We start from the raw sequence: 16,938 nt of genomic DNA on the forward strand, positions 1-16,938 counted from the left end.
TTTCATATACATAATGTCCATCTGATTATTCAAAAGTTGTCTTGGGAATTCTTCATAAAAGAGGGGTTCCTGAGCAATTCAGGATGTGTGACATCCTGCGCAGGCAAACTTAATGTCAGTAAGTCCCACCCCTTCAAATCAAAAATGCCCTGTAAATTTCCAAAATACCCGCTAGGGGGCAGTACCACCCCTGCTGTGGGTCACAGTAGGTGGTTCCAAATACCCACAGTCCAGCTAGCTGCTCAGTTTTCCTTCTTCCAATGATAACTCAATCTCGGTATTCTCTTTAGCAACACTGACTGGAACCATGTGTCAGACCAGAAAGGAAGTCAGGATAGAGATAAGGTGTCCTTGGGCTTGCCCTCAAGGAGCTCATGGGGCTCTGCTGGATTCTCGGCTTGGCCTCTGTCCATGAGATGTGCTTCAGGATCCACAAAGATGGTGCTCACTCAGAACTTCCTACAGACAGGGCTACCAATGGTCATGGGACACTCACCACCGCACCCAAGCCGAGCAGTGCTAAGAGCAGGGTCAAGGGTGCTGGGAGCAGGGATGAAGAGGGAGTTTGAAATGGGAACCTATGACCATCAAACAACAGGGACACTCTGGAGTGGGGCTCAGAGAGAATGAGTTGCAAGATGACGGTGCCAGGAAGTAGGGAGGCTGAGAAGGCAGATATGGGGGAAAGCTCTTCGAGGGTTGCCGCAGAAGGAAGAGTCCAGGCCATGCAACCGAAACTGTTTATTGAAACCTTAGTTCTACAAAAGCATGAAAACCCCAGATACAAAGAAGTGGCCAGAGAAGCCTGTGAAGAGAACACCAGGAGAGGAACAGGAAGAGAGGGAAGCTCAGGAGCAGGGGACTAAGAAGAGAAGGTTGGAAGACAAGACGGCAAACCCTCAGCGTTGAGGTCCCAGCAGCCCCTGGCTCCTCTAGACTTCGTCCCAGAGACAGGTGTGGAGAGGGTTTCCCACCTCACCCTGCCTTCCCTCAGCAGCTCCCACCTTGGCCCTATCAGTCCCTGCCTCTCTTGCCTCAGGGACATCACACAGACCCTGGTCAAAGCTTCCTCCCTCCCTTGCCCCATCCTAGGAAACTCAAAAGCAAAAGTCTAGGAGACCAGGGGTGACAGAGAGATGGGGGCCTCTCCCCTGCCCACCTGTGACATGCCCCAGTCAGCAAGCTGAAGCCTTCCCTGGCACCATCACTGCTCTGGCCAAGCAGCTGGCCACGGAGGTCTAGGAGAGCAAATGACCTTCAGTCCCTCTGCCCTATGACCCTCTTAAGCTCCATCACCCAGGAGGACAGGGGACCAGCCAAGGACCCAGATCAAGCTCTGCTCCTCCAGGTTCTCAGGGACTCCCAAATCCTCTTACTGTGTTCCTCAGAACCCTACCTAGCCAGGGAAAATGAAAGACTTGAGGCGGGCCAGTTCCATGATGCTGAAAAGGGAACACTGCTGGGGCTGCGGGAGCAGAGGGGGCATTGGGCTCCAAGGCCAGGGTGGAGCCAGGCCATGGGAGTGGTACCATGGGCTGGGGGGCCCGGTGGGGACAGTATGGTTGAGGTGGTGGCAGGCACGGCAGGCTGGGAAGTCTTTCTGGAGCTTCTGGCAAAGGGGGCAGTTATGGAGAAGAGTGGGAGGTGCAGGAGGATCTGGGGGAGGCAATGGCTGGGGAGTCAGTGAAGCCAGAAGACTTCCCCAGAGTGAGTGCAGCCCTACGTCGCCTTCCAGGCAGCTGGAGATGTTAGCAGGAGATGGCAGGCACTGTGGCACAGGAGAAGGTATGCAGGGTTCCAAAAGGCACCTGGTGGCTAGTCCAAGGTCTGGGGGGCCAGGCGGGGGACTGCAGGACAGCCCCAAGGACTGGTGTATTACAGCCATCGATGCCACAGCCAGGGCCACACTGCTCACATATGCCATAGCTAACAGGCAGGACAGCTGCAGGAGAGGGGGTAAGATAGGTCAGAGCTAAATCCCTTTCCCCCAAACCTACTCCTGTCTTTAACACACCCACCCCTTATCTCGGAACACTTGTGTTCAAGTTAGAGTTCTTTGTCACTAACTACTCGCAAACCCCATCGAGGGCTTCTGAGCCTTTCTGCATTTGTTTTCCATCATCCCACCCCACACACCAGCCAGCTCAAGCCCCCGATCCTTCCTGCCTCCTCCTCACCTTTGCCAGCTGCTGGCAGAGGGATCCCAGAGCCAGCTGCCAGGCGGGCTGCTCCAGCAGCACACACAGGTCTGTGTAGGTGTACCAGCCCCGCCGCCGCCCCTGCTGCTCAGCCACGCTGTAAGAAGGGGATGAAAGATAGAGAGGGTCTGCAGTTCTCCCACAGCTGGCCTACTGGCACCCCTCTTTCCCCTCAGGACCCACCAGGAAACACTGGGCAACTTGTTAAATGTACAGATTCCTAGGCTACCTGTTGATCCAGAAGCTGAGGGTGAGACCAAGATCTGTCTTTCAAATGAACTTCTCTCACTCTTCCGGAGGTGATTACAAAGAGGGCAGCAGACAGGTTTGGGAACTACTACCTTGGGTGGTCCTCTTTCCTGTCTTCTCTCTCCCCCCAGTTACACAGACCCTCATCTCCATCTAGCTCGTATGGCTTAGGCCTCAGCCCTCAAATCCCTTGAGCCCCTCTTCCCAAGTCCTAGAACCTACCAGCTCTCCAGCCAGCTCAGCACCTCAAAGATCTCCCGAGGGTCAGTGTAGAGACGCCAATCCTGTGGGCAGGAAGAGTAGGGAACCAAACCAGGCTCGATACGAGCCACGGCCAGCTAATAACCAGAGCCATGGTAGCAACTACAATCACTACTGTGGGTAACACTTACTTACCATATGCCAGACACTGTTCCAAAAGCTTTTATCTAACTTAGTTAATCACTGCATATCTGTATCCTCCATTAAGGGTAAAGGGAAAAAATAATCCTAGGAATGGTCCGTGCCTATAGGGAGCTCAGAATCTAAGCACAGAGAAAGTTTGGTAACAAATAATCAGAGCCCAGTAAGATAAGCTCTAACTCAGAGTGTACCCTGTCCGGCCTGGAGGAATGGGTGGGGGTGGAGAAGTCTCCATTTTTGACCTCACCATGTCAGGAACCTCCAAAAGCTGTGCTTAGTCCAGAAAAGCTAGAAAGAAAGACACTAACAAGGAAAGACACAAGGAGAACAAGGAGAAAGAGAAATGAAGAGACAACAGTAGGTTGGGAGAGAACAGACAAAAGATGAAAGGAACATAAAGATGGGCCAGGGAAACAGAGCAAGAGAGAGAACAGCTACTCACCATGGCATTCAGGAAGCCCCTCTCCAGGGCATTGAGAGTGGGCACGGCCACACCCCCAGCAGCTCCCCATTCATCGTTGAAGACCTCCTCCTCCTCCCCTTCATCATAGAGGTACTTACTGGCCACCATCTGCAAAGGAGCCAGAGGTGGTATCAGTAGAGCTCACATTTGGCTCCTGGCTCACCAGGGAGATGGAGGGAAGGGGGCATCTTACCATGGAGATCAGGAACAAGTCAGAGGATGATACGTGCTGTAGGTAGTCTGGGTTTCGATGCCGGAGCCGCTCAATGTACACCAGAGCTAGCATCATAGCACATGGGGAGATACATGCCTCCCTGGGTAGCAGAAAAGATCAGTAATTAAACCCAAGGGTCTGTCAGCTCTTGTAACTCTTATGATGCTCATCCCTGTACCTTTACAACTTCTCTTTAAAGATAACCATTCCCCTCTCTCTAAGGCCCACTCTCATTCTGTCTCCCTCAACTGCAGGCTCACCGGGACACATGGGCTACATATTTCTTCTGGAGCCGACGAATAGGACTGGGGGCTGCCTTCTGGAGCAGTTCCACAGCAATGTCTGCAGGGGGGCAGAAGGAAAGCAGAGTGAGTAAACAACTCCCTCACAGTGGCCCCCACTGCTATCAGCAGAAGACCCAGATCTACATTATCTGAGTGGGGTCTTGGGGACAGAATCACAGTAACAAAATAGAGATCAAATTCTCCCACGCTGAATAAAAAGCCCATTCCAAGTTCGAATTTTAAGCAGGAAGTCTTATTTTCCTGTCACCTGAAATTGTCTAGATTTGTTCTCCACTCTATTTCATTTGAAAAGATAAACAAATACCTTGTTTATATGGGAAACAGATGATGGATATCCTTGGGAAGTTAAGTTTCTGGTATACAGATCAAGCGTAATAGAGATTTATAAGACAACAATGTTTCCTACTCATTTAGGTTCATTTAAAAAAAGTGAAATACAAACCCAGTCCTTAACACCGGTACCAATGCACTAGCTATGAAGAAACAGTGTAACTCATAGGGTACACTTAGACTCATTTTGGTGACGGCTGACAATCCCATTTCCAGGCTTCTCACTTGCTCAGCCACACAACACTAACCTGCCACAGGGCTGGAGAGTTCCTCCAGGCTACAGTCAGTTTCCCAGTCCCAGCCATAGTAGAGTCTCCTTCGGATACGGGCACTCAACTTCTGGTGTCCTGGGAGGAACTGAAACAGAGCAGGAGGGTAACGGAGGGCGAAGGGCAGGGAAGGGTATGATGGAGATCAAGGCTCCGGGCTAGAAGAGGGGTGTGGGGGCGGCAGGCCTGCCTCACTGATAGTAAGGCCCGTGCCTCACCCAGCCCTGCATTCTCTGAGTTGTTTGCTAATGGCAGTCAGTCCACAGGGGGACGAACTGTCCTCCACTGAGGACTCCCCGGGAGAGGTTCTCCGAGAAGGGCGCTGGTTGGCCACCCCTAACCCCATTCCTGTATCCCGCGGCTCTCCCTCGGGGCCCAAGCAGCCAGGGCCTCGAGTAGGCACGGCTCCTGCGGATACAGCCTGGTTTCCCGGCAGAGCCATCAGGCGAGCTCACAGCCCTACTCGGGCCCTGAGGGAGCTCCCGGGGTCCCCGTTCCTAGAGCGGGGAGGCCGGGGAGGGGGCGGACCGCGCTCTCACCGTGAAGTCCTGAAAGCCGGTGAGGGAGAAAGTGCCTTCTTCGTCCAGCAGGAGCCCGGCCAGGTCCATCGCGCCGCCAGCCACCACCCTGCGAAGGAGTAAGGGAAGGGAACGAGTTGTAAGGGGGCCGCGGAGCTGTCCCTAACCGCCTGTCCACCTGCCCGCTGGCCTTCCTCGCGCGGGCCGCCGCCCTCGCCGGTGTAGCCCCCCTCCACTCGCCCCAGCGCTCGCAGGCGGGGCCCGGGCAGGCGGGAGCCTCTTCCTGTTCCGCCCCGGGCGGGGCTCTGGGCTCCGGGCGTGGAGCTCCAGGGTCCGGACGCTCACCTCACGGAGTAGAGGAGACCCGGCTGCAGGACGCGTTCGGTGTCTTTACCGCGCAGCGCGTCTGTCCCGCGTTTACAAGCAGCGGGGGTGTCGCTGGCGAGTCAGCGCCCAGCACTTCCTGCTGCCCTCTGGGCCAAGCCACGGGTCCCAAACGCCAAGAAGAAGCTGGGCTAGAATTCCTGGTCGCACTGAGCCCGGGCGAGTCACATCGCTGAGCCCTAGCGTGCCTTCGTCTGAGAAATCGGGACTGTTCCTAGGGCACCGTAGCACACTGAGGATGAACGAGATCGGCTGGCCTTTTCGTACCGATATAGATGCTAATGTAAATAAACATAGACGCGGGACAGCGAGTTGCTCCCAATCTTTTTTTTTTTAAGAGGAGACATATACACAGAGTAACGTAGATAAAAAGCTTCGGAAAGAGTACACAAGAAACTTAACAGTGGTGAATTGTGTAGAAGGTGGCAGGGACACTTACTTTTTACTGTATAGTCTCCTTTTGGTACAGCTTGGACTTTTGGACCTAATTAAATACGTATTTTGTGGGGTTACTGCAGCGATTAAATGATCTCAAGGGAATATAAAGCGCTTGTTAACGTTGGTAAATCTCAATAAATGGTGTTAACATGTACCCCAAACAACAGCACCTAAACGGGGTTTTATTTTTAAATTCACTCCCACACCCCACTCTCTTGCTTGGGCAAGGGATTAGAAGGCATTCTAATGAGTGCAGGTGGAAGAATTTACATAAAGAGATGGGAAGGAAACTTTTCGGAGTAGGTGAAGTAGTTTTTTTTGAGTCTGTCGAGTCACGCGCTGGTGTTTGTTTATTCGCTAAGGGGAGGGACCTGGAAGGACCAGTACGTCAAGAATTGAGTAATGGGACGGCCGCCGCCCTTCCAGAGTAGAAGCAAATCCTCCGGGGGATTCTGGGTATCTGGGAGCCCATTTCCTGCCCCTTCGGGCCGCATCACAACAGAAACACCGGGCCAGGACCAGCCTCCCTAACCGCCCTGCCTACCTAGGGAGAAGAAAACCGGCTGGGGTGGGGAATCGCAGGGCTACAGTCCTGTCAGGAAAAAGCAAGCACCGCCCAGCGCAGCCAAAACACGCACCTGCGTTGGAGCAAGATCACCAGCAGCCGCCTGCGCGCAGGCGCGGGCCGCCCTATCCCGGCGGGTAGGGCGCATCACGTGACGGGCCCGTCGCTCCGCCGTCACGTGACGGCCGTCCGCTGCCTCCGCGGCCCTCTCCGCGGCGTGCGCCCCCTTCCGCCTGACGCGCCCCCGGCGGCGGCCGCGCAGCCCTGGCTCCTCGCGGGCTCGGGCAGCGGCTGCGGCGGGGCTATGGCGAGTGGCGGTGGCGGTGGTAACACCGGCGCAGGTGGGGGGCCAGGGCTGGGCCTGAGCCTCGGGCTGGGCCTGGGTTTGAGCCTAGGCATGGGTGAGGCCACCGGTGAGGCGGAGGAGGAGGCAGCCACGGCTGAGGCGGTGGGACGCCTGGCCACGACGCTGTGGTTGCGGCTCCGCGGCTGGGAGGCGGTGCTGGCGGCAGCGCAGCGGCTGCTGGTGTGGGAGAAGCCGCTTCACAGCTTGGTCACGGCAGCTGCGCTCAACGGCCTCTTCTGGTAACGGCCGCGGAGGAGGGGGCGGGGCCGGGCTGCGCGGGAGAGCGGGGGCGGGAGGGTCCCGAGTACCATTTGCCTTTCTGGGGCTCACGCTCGCTCTGGAGGACTGATCCATCTCCCGGTTTTTAAAGGCTGTTGTCCGCCTGGGTTGCCCCATTCCTGTCTTCAGGTGTCGAATGAGTTAGGCCTGGAGGTTCCCATTCCCCCATCAGTGGGCGCTTTTCCACCTTTTGCGATGGATGTAGGAGCCTCTGTCACCCACTCACCGCTGAGGTGCCTGTCTCTCCCTAAGGTTGCTGTCTTCGTCCAACCTACGGCCCTTCTTCCTACTCAGCATCTCACTTTTGGCTTATTTTTTGCTGGACCTCTGGCCGCCTCGCTTCCTCCCTGACATCTCAGGTCAGTGTTACTTCATTCATTTAGCAAGCCCCATTGTGCACTTGTTTTGCGCCTGACCCCCCTGACTGGGTTGAATGGTGAGGGAAATGTACAGCAGGCCACCTGCCTCCCAAGCACCACAATTTCCCCCTAGTTAGGAAATAGAGAATTTCCTTTTTCTCGGAATTAATGTTATTGTGAGTGGAGTAGTTAAGATTGTGGACTCTGCAGCCAGATTGCCTGGGTTCCACAGCCTGCTCTCCCATTTACCATGTACGTGACCTTGTAAAAGTCATTCGATCTCCTTGTCTGTTTCTTCATCTATGAAACAGAGACTATAGAACTTGCTTCATAAGAAGGTGGAGAATAAATGAGTTAATACACGTTACCTGCTTATGGTAGGGCTTCACAATGATAGGATTTGCAGGAATATTAGTTCATACTGTGTTTTACTTGTTATTCACACCTTTACCTAATAGATATTTTGGAGCAACTAGGTGCTGGGCTGTCATGGGTTGTTTGGAATATAAACATGAATAAGATGTGATGCCTGTTGTTGAGAAAGGTTAAGTGTAAAGAAGGGGACGTGTATAAATGACAGTAACAATGTAACATTTTCTGAAAATGGCATTTAAAGAAAGCACCCTGGGACTGCAGAGGAAGGGCACTTATTTCTGCCTTGGGGAGTGTTTTCTGGAGCTCTGCCACTTAATAACTTGTGTCCCTCCTCTCTCTACAGCATCATCCCCAGAGGAGCCACACTCTGACAGGTGAGTGCAGGCCACCCTTTGAAGACAAATGTCCAAACCCTGTCTTGTTCTGGGGCCAGTGTCACCACCACGGTCAGGGCAACACTGCAGCTTTTGCAGGCACAGACTCCAGCATAGTGAATGCACTGATAACAAGTTTGGTCCCAGGTCCTTGCATAGATGTTTGCATGCCTGCTCCTTTCGGGGCAGAGGGTTGGGAGCACTGGGCTTTGCTTCCTAGGACCAGGACAGCCTCCCTTTGGGAGGTGGGGTTGTCCCTTCCTTAGACTAAAGATCTCATTGGCTTTCTCAGAGGGATTTGAGTGCCTAGCAAGCTGGTGTCTGAGGCCTCCAGGGGTCATATCATGTCTCCCCAGTGAGGGTGCGGGGTCAGGCGCCCGGCCGCACCTGCTCAGTGTGCCCGAGTTGTGCAGATACCTGGCTGAGAGCTGGCTCACCTTCCAGATTCACCTGCAGGAGCTGCTGCAGTACAAGAGGCAGAATCCAGCTCAGGTAACCTCCCCCGTGTCACACAACAGTTCTCTACACTGTGGAGAAATAGAGGTGGGGGGAAGGGGAGGAGTAGTGTGAACTCCCTGGCTGGAGGCTGAAAATGAGGCCTGGTGCCTTCCTGAGGCAACGTTTACAGGTAGTAGCCTGGTACAGGAGATAGAATATGCTTCTGATGTTCTGACACTGTTTCTTGCCAAGGCAGACAAGTTTAAATTTTAGGTGTTTGGCAGTGTCTGTTGCAGACTTCCTGAATTGATGGTCTTGGGCATCCTGTTGATTAAACTGGAACACCACATTCCTGGAGGGCATACCCCTCCTTCCACCAATTGATCAGCAATATTTCTTACCCAGATGAGCAGGGTGCCTACCTCAGCCTACAGTTCCTCTTAGACCCTGTGCTCTTCTCTGCAGTTTTGTGCTCGCGTCTGCTCTGGCTGTGCTGTGTTGGCTGTGCTGGGACACTATGTTCCGGGGATTATGATTTCCTACATTGTCTGTGAGTAGGGTCTGACCTCTGCCCTTTCGAAAGTTCTCTCTTTGTCTTCTTTCCCTGGACTGACTCAAGAGGAGGATCATGCATTCTCTTGTTCAGTTAGCCATTTATAGAGATCTTCAGGGGCTGCTGTAGTATTAGTAACAGTGGAAGAGTCATCTAGGGAGGAAGGCAGTGGATGTGGGAAGAGGCTGGCACAGTCTCAGGAAAGGACTTAGTCTTCCTTCAGGCTTTTCTATGTAGGCATCAGTTGAATGAGGGTCCTTGGGAAATAGGCATAGGGAGCTCTGAGTGGATTTTCTAACCCCTAGTGCTGAGTATCCTGCTATGGCCCCTGGTGGTTTATCATGAGCTGATCCAAAGGATGTACACTCGCTTGGAGCCCCTGCTCATGCAGCTGGACTACAGCATGAAGGCAGAAGCTGATGCCCTGCATCACAAACACGACAAGAGGAGTAAGGGGATCCCATGACCCAGGAGAGGGCAGGGGTGGAGAGTGGGGGAGGACCTTGGCTTGTGGCTTGTGAAATTCCCTGGAATTTAGATGCTCTCCAGAGCCTTGGCCATGTTGTCCCCACCACTGTCCCTGCTTGGTCACTGCCCTGCTCTTCTTGCTTCTCTAGAGCGGCAGGGGAAGAATGCACCCCCTGGAGGTGATGAGCCACTGGCGGAGACAGAGAGTGAGAGTGAAGCAGAACTGGCTGGCTTCTCCCCTGTGGTGAGGTCCAAGGGAGATGGGGGATCAAGTAGAAGGCTGGGGGAGAATCGCCCTGCTTTAGAGCAGCCACCTCTTAAGGGAGTGGGAGTCATTGGTGGGGGCAGAGATGCTCCTGGAAAATGGGCTCTCTTATCCCCTCACCTGTTGTGTTCATCCTGGTTTTCCTGCAGGTGGATGTGAAGAAAACAGCCCTGGCTTTGGCCATTACAGACTCAGAGCTGTCAGATGAAGAGGCTTCTATCTTGGAAAGTGGTGGCTTCTCTGTATCCCGGGCAACAACTCCACAACTAACTGATGTATCAGAGGGTATGGGCAACCCTTGGTCCCTCCCAGTCTTCCTGTTCCCTGTTGTGGGATGCTGGCTGTGCTGTCTGGTGGTTGCCCCCATAAATGTTTTCTCTGGGGACCTGACCCTCTAACTCTGCTCCAAGCTCTTGAAAGGTCTGGTCCAGCATTCCATGTCCTGACTTCTCCTTGAACTGATTGGCCTGCTGCAGCTACTCAGAACTGCAGGCCCATTCCTGGCTCTTTGTTTTCTGCACAGATTTGGACCAGCAGAGCCTGCCAAGTGAGCCAGAGGAGGCCCTGAGTCGGGAGCTGGGGGAGGGAGAGGAGACAGAGCTGGCCCCTCCCGAAGACTTGCTGGGCCCCCCTCAGGCCCTCTCAAGGCAAGACCTGGACTTGGAGGAGGAAGATGTGGCATCCAAGGAAACCTTGCTTCGGCTCTCATCCCCCCTTCACTTTGTGAACACGCACTTCAATGGGGCAGGGTCTCCCACAGATGGAGTGATGCTTTCCTCTGGAGGACCAGTGGAGACATTGAGCCCGGAGTCAGGGAGTGGTGACCTCACTGCTCTACCCAGCACCCTGTCACCCCTACTTTGCCTTGCTGAAAGTGACCCAGTCCCCTCCCCATCAGTACTCCCATCTCTTCCCCAGGACTCACCCCAGCCCCTGCCTGCCCCTGAGGAAGAAGAGGCACTTACCACTGAGGACTTCGAGTTGCTGGATCAGGGGGAGCTGGAACAGCTGAATGCAGAGCTGGGGTTAGGGCCAGAGACATCCCCAGAGCCCCCCGATGCTCCATCCCCTCCACCCCTAGGGCCCAATACCCTGTCTCTGGTACAGTCAGACCAAGAGGCTCAGGCCATGGCAGAGCCATGAGCCATGGGGGAAGGAGTTGCAGGCACAGTAGGGCTTCCTGGCCAGGGATGTCACTGTTCCCTCCTTTCCCTACTACTATGGGGAGGAGCAATATGTGGGGAACCTGGCTGTCTGACCGTAGCCAGTTCACCCTCTGCCTGCCTGCCTGCCTGCCTGCCTGCTGCTGCCCCGGGCCTGGTACAGTACCTGGGATTGGTTTTAAGTCTGTAAATAGTTTTACATTTGGGTTAGTGGATGTGAACAGGGCTAGGGGAGTCCTTCCCATTTGCCTCCCTGCCTCATCTCTAGTCTCATTCCACTATGCCCCAAGCCCTTGTGGTTTTTCCCTTCTTTTTCCTTCTATCCTCAGGGACCTGTGCTGCTCTGTCCTCATGTCCCACTTGGTTGTTTAGTTCAGGCACTTTATCATTTTTTCTCTCCTATCTCACGCTCCACTCTGCTTTATTTCCCTGCTGTGTCCTGTCCTTAGCAGCTGAATCCCCACTCTGCCAGCTCCTCCTTCCCAGCAGGCCCCAGCTAAGCTTTAGGGAGGCTCCTGTCTGGGAGGTACAGATGAAACCTGGGGTGGTGGGTCAGGTCAGTAGTCATGCACTTAGGTCACTGCAGCCCATGTAATTTCCACACACCCTTGCCCTAGTTCATCCCGGCCTTTAATGATACAGGATGAGAGAAAGGATCCCACAGCACATGCGCCAGCACTACATTAGTGAGCAGGAGCTTTGTCTTGTGGGGTGAGGGGCTTTCTTATCCTAGGGAGGAATGAAGAGACCTGCTTCTCTGGGCTGTGGTCCAAGTGTGGTGGGACCCCCTACCAGGGTTGAGAAGTGGACAGTAACATGTGTGCAGGTGTTGACTGGGAAAATAAAGTTGATGGGCTAGAACTGCTGCTGCCTACCTGCCTCACTGTGAGCTGTCTCCCACACTCTGTGCTCTGCCCTTACCTCCTTGTCCCCAGTGTTGCTCCTGGCTGTTGATGTACCTTACCAGAAGCAAAGATTACCCTGCCGGCCTTAACCTGCCCTTAGCCATGGTATCTGACAGTGTGATAGTCTTAGTGAGATTTAGTATGTACAAATAAAGTGTATGCAGGAGGAAATTGCTTTGGCTTCCCGATCAGTAGAAATTTGGGACCATAACAATTGTTTTCTACAGTGTCACCCACAATCTTAACACTGTCGTAAGTCCTTACGCATCCATGTGCTAATAATTAACTACCTTAGTCTATATATATATACTCAGGAACCAAACAAGCAGGACCTATACTTGTATCAAAACTGATTCCAGGCTAAGGAGCAATAAAGAGATGTCTTAACACTAATTGAATGCAGGATATGTGATTGGCACTCCTCTAGGTGATGTATAATAACTCATATTCCTCACAACCCTGAGAGAGAGTGTTATTAACTCTATGTTTACAATCAGGTTAACTTCCCCAAGGTCATGGTCTTAGTACCTGGTGGAGCCAGGATCCAAACCCAAGCATTTTGGCTCCAGCAGTTGCCCTGGGGCAGGAAGCCCTGTCCATTAATGGTACAAAAAAGAAGATGCTCAAGGACGTGTGAATTATAGAGAACCAATCTCTTATCTCAGCTTCACAGAGTAGTCTCTTAACAATCCTTGCTCTTTGGGGAAGAACAGCATTAGAGGAAAGCTCAGAAATGGGCAGATGGCCTTTTTTATGAGTTCATGTCCTCGGCCTTCAGCTGGAGATGACCACATGGCAAAACGCTACCTGACTTTCTGAGGTTGAGTTCTGTGTCAGATCTCCCCTAGGTGTGAGAACTCTTCCCTTTACATTTGTTTCACGTTTGCCTTTCAGGGTTTCAAAGGCCCCGTCTTGTGCCAGTGAAGGAGCATGATCTTGTAATCATCTAGAAATTTCAGAAAAAAATGGAAAGACAGTTCTAATCAACAAACAAGCAATTCAAGAAAAGTAGAATTAATGAGAAAGATAGTGGCTACCATAAGCCCCACCTTTAATCCTTTTCCTTGTTAAACTTTCAGTTTGAAGTTAGAGCCAGAAGCCTGCATTTGGCTCAGAACATTCACCATAGGTTTGGAGTTTGATGAGAGTCCATTCTGAACACTCTTCCTGATCTGATGGTTGTTATATGTTTGTCTATGATTTTTCATTATCAGGTGTCCTGGCCATTTCCTGCCCCATGATGAAAGAGACCAGAGGAAAGCTTTTCTTATGAATGAAAGAAAAATGAGCAAAAATGAGCAGAAACCTACAATTAGGCTAAACAAATACAGAAGTACAGAAGAACAGGCTGGGGGAAACAAGTTGGTTACATGTTTATGTTTGGTGGGGGAGGGCAGTCCACTTCAGTTAACTATGCATTCAATCAGTAATAGTGTAATGCTGCTGCTCATAAACTTGATTTTAGGCTGCATTACTGGAAAGAAGATAATACCTAGAGTATACTGTGCACAAGTTAAAATTGTGCCAAAGGATGGCTTGCTATGCTTGTGGACAAGTTGACAAATTGCAGTGCCCAGAAGAGGGTCACCAGAGATCAAGGCTGCAAATTGTCATTATATGGGAATATGGGGAACTGTGGAGGAACAGAGAATTTTTAAGCCAAGATGGGAAAGCTGAATTGAGTCACATTAGCTTGTCTTCAAACTTTGAAGGGTTATCTTTAGGACTTCAGAGGGCAGAAATGAAATCTTTGAGAAGAGTTTGAAGAATAATAGTGTAGGCAGAATTTGTTACTTTTGGTCAAGGAATATTGCAAAACAGATATAAATGATTTAAACATACAAAGATCAAGGACAGTCTAAGACTTTTCTATCATGCAAGGACAATATATCACCATATTGTTTTGCTTTTAGTGTCCAACTAAAGTCTCTTGGACATCCTCCTCCTGCTTCCTTAAATGTTGGTTTTCTTTCTGCTTCCTTAAATGTTGGTTTTCCATTAGGTCTGTCACCGGCTCACTTTTTCTTCACTCTCTGCCTGGGCAGTTTCATGGGTTTACCCATCTAGTTTCCACTCATATGCTGATGACTCCTAAATCTTAGCTCCTTTCCCAGAACTTCCAGCTAGGCACCTCCACTTGAATGTCCCATGGGTGCCTTCTGCTCAACATACCAAAAACAACATGGCCTCTCTCCACTCTGCATTCCACCCCCAACTCCCCTTAACAGATAGACTTTTTCTGTATTTTCTATCTTGTTTGTTGTCACCACCAACTCTTGAAAGCCTATTTCTCCCTCATCCCACACCTAGTCAATTCACAGTTGCTGCTAGTTTGATGTCCTAATTATTTCTTGATTCACCCCCATTACAGCCCTGATTCTGTCACAGCCTCCTCATCTCTCACCTGGCCCACTGCAAGTTTCCCTGCGCACACACTTGTCCCCCGCTGAAACTCATGCCCAACAAAGTGGCTAAATTATTTAAAAATACGAATCGGATGACCTTTCTGCTATTTAATATTAATCAAAGGTCTCCTCCTACCAGAAGAAGATATGGTTAAGAAGCCTCCTGAGATCTGCTCTTGCCCTGTCTTGTTCTTTGCGCTACAGCATCAGACCCCAACAGCCTGTCCTTCCCTCTGCTAAACTGCACTGCCCTCCTCCACCCCTGCTCCCTCAGTACACTCCTATTTGTGCTGTTTTTCCACATGTCCTATGGAATCTTCATATATAAGTACAGTATGTGGAGTATATAGGTGTATGTGGAGTATATAGGTATATGTATATTTGGATGGATAGCTTTCACTATACTGCTTATTCTTTTTTTTAATTGAAGTATAGTTGATTTGTAATATTATATTCATGCGTACAGCATGTGATTCAGTATTCTTACAGTACACTGCTTATTTTTGAGAGTTGGGACTATGTCTTAATTGTCCAAATATTCCCAGAGCCTAGCACAGTGCCTGGCACAGAGTGGCTGCTCAATAAATATATGTTAGACTAAACTGAACTTGTATACCAGACTAACCAGTCCTAACTTTTGAAGCAGCCAATTTAAATAGATTTTGGTGATTGGTATATATCTGTTGACAGTAAATTTCTTGCCTTTGTTACTGTTCTAGAATGGATGGTGGCTAAATTGAAATAATCTGCAGATAGACTTGGGAGCATTTTGTTCCTGAACTAGGTTAAAGGCAATGAAAATGATCTAGATTTGGAGGTTCATATTTGCTGGTTTTGGAACTAAAAACTTTTCTGAGTTTAAGATAAGAGTGTCTTGATCTTCTGCGATTGCATCAAAGTATCCTATATTATTTCAAAAACAATTTTTATCAAATGATTTAGAGTTAACTAAATATTTTGATGAAAAGTCCATTACATGTATAAGTGCTTGCTTGAAAACAGTGTGATTCTGCAGAAATGAAATAAGGTTTTAAAAAGTCTGGGGTTTTTTTAAGTATAAAAAGTGAGTTGATTCCACCTCAAAACTTTCAATTTCATAAAAGATAATGAAAAGCTGAGGAACTATTCAAGATTTAAAAAGAGACCAAAGAGACGGGCTGTAAGGAGTAAGGTATAAAAAGAGTAAATGTAAGGTGTGATCTTGGATTGGATCCTAGTTGAGGGAAAAAAAGTTACTATTGTGACAAATTTGAATATGGATTGTACATTAAATTTAAAAATTGTATCAAGATCAAATTTCTTGAATTTGATCACTTCACCTTGGTTACATAAGACAATATCCTTATTTTTAGGACACATTCTGAGGATTTTAGAAGTGAAAGGCTATGTTCTCTGCAAAGTATATCAAATAATTGGGAAATATAAATAATTAAATAAGAACAAGTATGTGAATATATGATGTACGTTTGGAAAGAGATAGAGAGAATGATAAAGCAAATGTGGCCAAATGGGAAAAAATACATATGATAAATATAACACATAGAAGTTTACTATTCAATGGTAAATACACTGTAGTATATTCAGACTGCTAAGTAGAATGGCTGAGGGTGAATCTCAATAAACAAAATATTGAGTAAAAGGAACTAGATGCCAAAGGATAAATGATGTATGATTCCATTTATATAAAGTGCATTTATATTGTTAGCAGTCAAGTGAGTGGCTACTCTTGGGGATGAGGGAGCAGTGACTGGAAGGATTTCCTAGGGGTTGTTTTGTTTCTTGATCTGGGTGCTGGTTATGTGGGATTGTCCAATTTGTAAATATTCTGCACACATTTCTGTACTTGTGTTATACATAAATAACAAGTGTCAGTACCAAAGTGCATTGATTATCTGTTTCTGCATAACAAATTACTCCAAAACTTAGCAGCCTAAAACAAAAAACATTATCTCACGCTATTTCTGAGGATCAGGACTCCGGGGTCAGCTTAGCTGGGTGGTTCTGGTTCAAAGTCTCCATGAGTTTGTATCAGCCAAGGCGGGCTGCTGTCATCTGAAGGCTTGACTGGGGCCAGAGAATCTACTTCCAAGATAGCACCCTCATGCAGCACTTAGCTAGAAGTCTCAATTCCTCACTTGCTGTTGATAAGAGGCCTCTGTTCCTCATCACACTAACCTCTCCTTATGGCTGCTTGAGTGTCATCACAACATGACAGCTTCCTTCCCTAGAGCAAGTGATCCAAGAGAGAGCAAGAAGAAAGTCACAATGCTTTTTATGACCTAGTGTGAAAAGTCACACTATCACTTCCACCATATTCTATATATTAGAAACAAGTTGTGCTGTACACCAGAAATTGACACATTATAATTGACTGTACTTCAATTAAAAAGAAAAGAATCTCTGCCCCCCAAAAGAAACAAGTTGCTGAGTCCAGCCCATGCTCTTTTAGGAAGAAAAGAAAAATCTTATGGATGCATTTAAAAATTTTTTTTATTTTGGCAGGGTAGGGGAGGTAATTAGGCTTATTTCTTTTTAGAAGAGGTACAGGGGATTGAACCCAGGACCTCATGCATGCTAAGCATGTACTCTACCACTTGAGCTATACCTTCCCTCCTATGGATGTATTTTAAAACCATTACACTAAGTTTATCTGGAAATTATGTTAAAGAATTT

General features: G+C 49.6%; 2 protein-coding genes and 1 long non-coding RNA gene across 6 annotated transcripts; 1 reads left to right on the forward strand and 2 right to left on the reverse strand.

Annotated features, from left to right (window-relative positions):
- Positions 1-726: 726 nt before the first annotated feature.
- Positions 727-6,446, reverse strand: CNPPD1 (cyclin Pas1/PHO80 domain containing 1). Of its 3 annotated transcripts, XM_072961681.1 has the most exons (10): positions 6,409-6,446; positions 5,294-5,610; positions 4,970-5,057; positions 4,410-4,518; positions 3,787-3,868; positions 3,506-3,626; positions 3,292-3,420; positions 2,670-2,731; positions 2,178-2,295; positions 727-1,942 (listed from the first exon to the last, which is right to left on the reverse strand). In XM_072961681.1, the coding sequence occupies exons 3-10, from the start codon at positions 5,036-5,038 to the stop codon at positions 1,397-1,399; spliced, it is 1,236 nt and encodes a 411-aa protein (XP_072817782.1). In that variant the 5' UTR covers positions 5,039-5,057; positions 5,294-5,610; positions 6,409-6,446; the 3' UTR covers positions 727-1,396. The 3 variants fall into 3 exon arrangements, with proteins under 3 accessions (XP_072817782.1, XP_015097221.1, XP_006207302.1); XM_015241735.3 differs by lacking the exon at positions 6,409-6,446 and having other exon boundaries at positions 5,294-6,346; XM_006207240.4 differs by lacking the exons at positions 5,294-5,610; positions 6,409-6,446 and having other exon boundaries at positions 4,970-5,261.
- Positions 6,447-6,502: 56 nt separating this feature from the next.
- Positions 6,503-11,816, forward strand: RETREG2 (reticulophagy regulator family member 2). 2 transcript variants are annotated; one of them, XM_006207239.4, is made up of 9 exons: positions 6,503-6,920; positions 7,213-7,319; positions 8,038-8,068; positions 8,425-8,560; positions 8,972-9,056; positions 9,365-9,508; positions 9,677-9,771; positions 9,942-10,077; positions 10,316-11,816. In XM_006207239.4, exons 1-9 carry the CDS (start codon positions 6,640-6,642, stop codon positions 10,933-10,935), a joined length of 1,635 nt encoding a protein of 544 aa, XP_006207301.4. In that variant the 5' UTR covers positions 6,503-6,639; the 3' UTR covers positions 10,936-11,816. The 2 variants fall into 2 exon arrangements, with proteins under 2 accessions (XP_006207301.4, XP_031533852.1); XM_031677992.2 differs by having other exon boundaries at positions 6,514-6,920; positions 8,513-8,560.
- Positions 11,817-12,494: 678 nt separating this feature from the next.
- On the reverse strand, positions 12,495-16,482 carry LOC140696475 (uncharacterized). Its single transcript, XR_012072875.1, has 2 exons — positions 16,220-16,482; positions 12,495-12,806 (listed from the first exon to the last, which is right to left on the reverse strand). It is a non-coding gene; the product is annotated as an uncharacterized lncRNA (long non-coding RNA).
- Between the last annotated feature and the right edge of the window lie 456 nt (positions 16,483-16,938).

This window comes from Vicugna pacos, chromosome 5, assembly GCF_048564905.1.
Source record: "Vicugna pacos chromosome 5, VicPac4, whole genome shotgun sequence".
Taxonomy (NCBI): Eukaryota; Metazoa; Chordata; class Mammalia; order Artiodactyla; family Camelidae; genus Vicugna; species Vicugna pacos.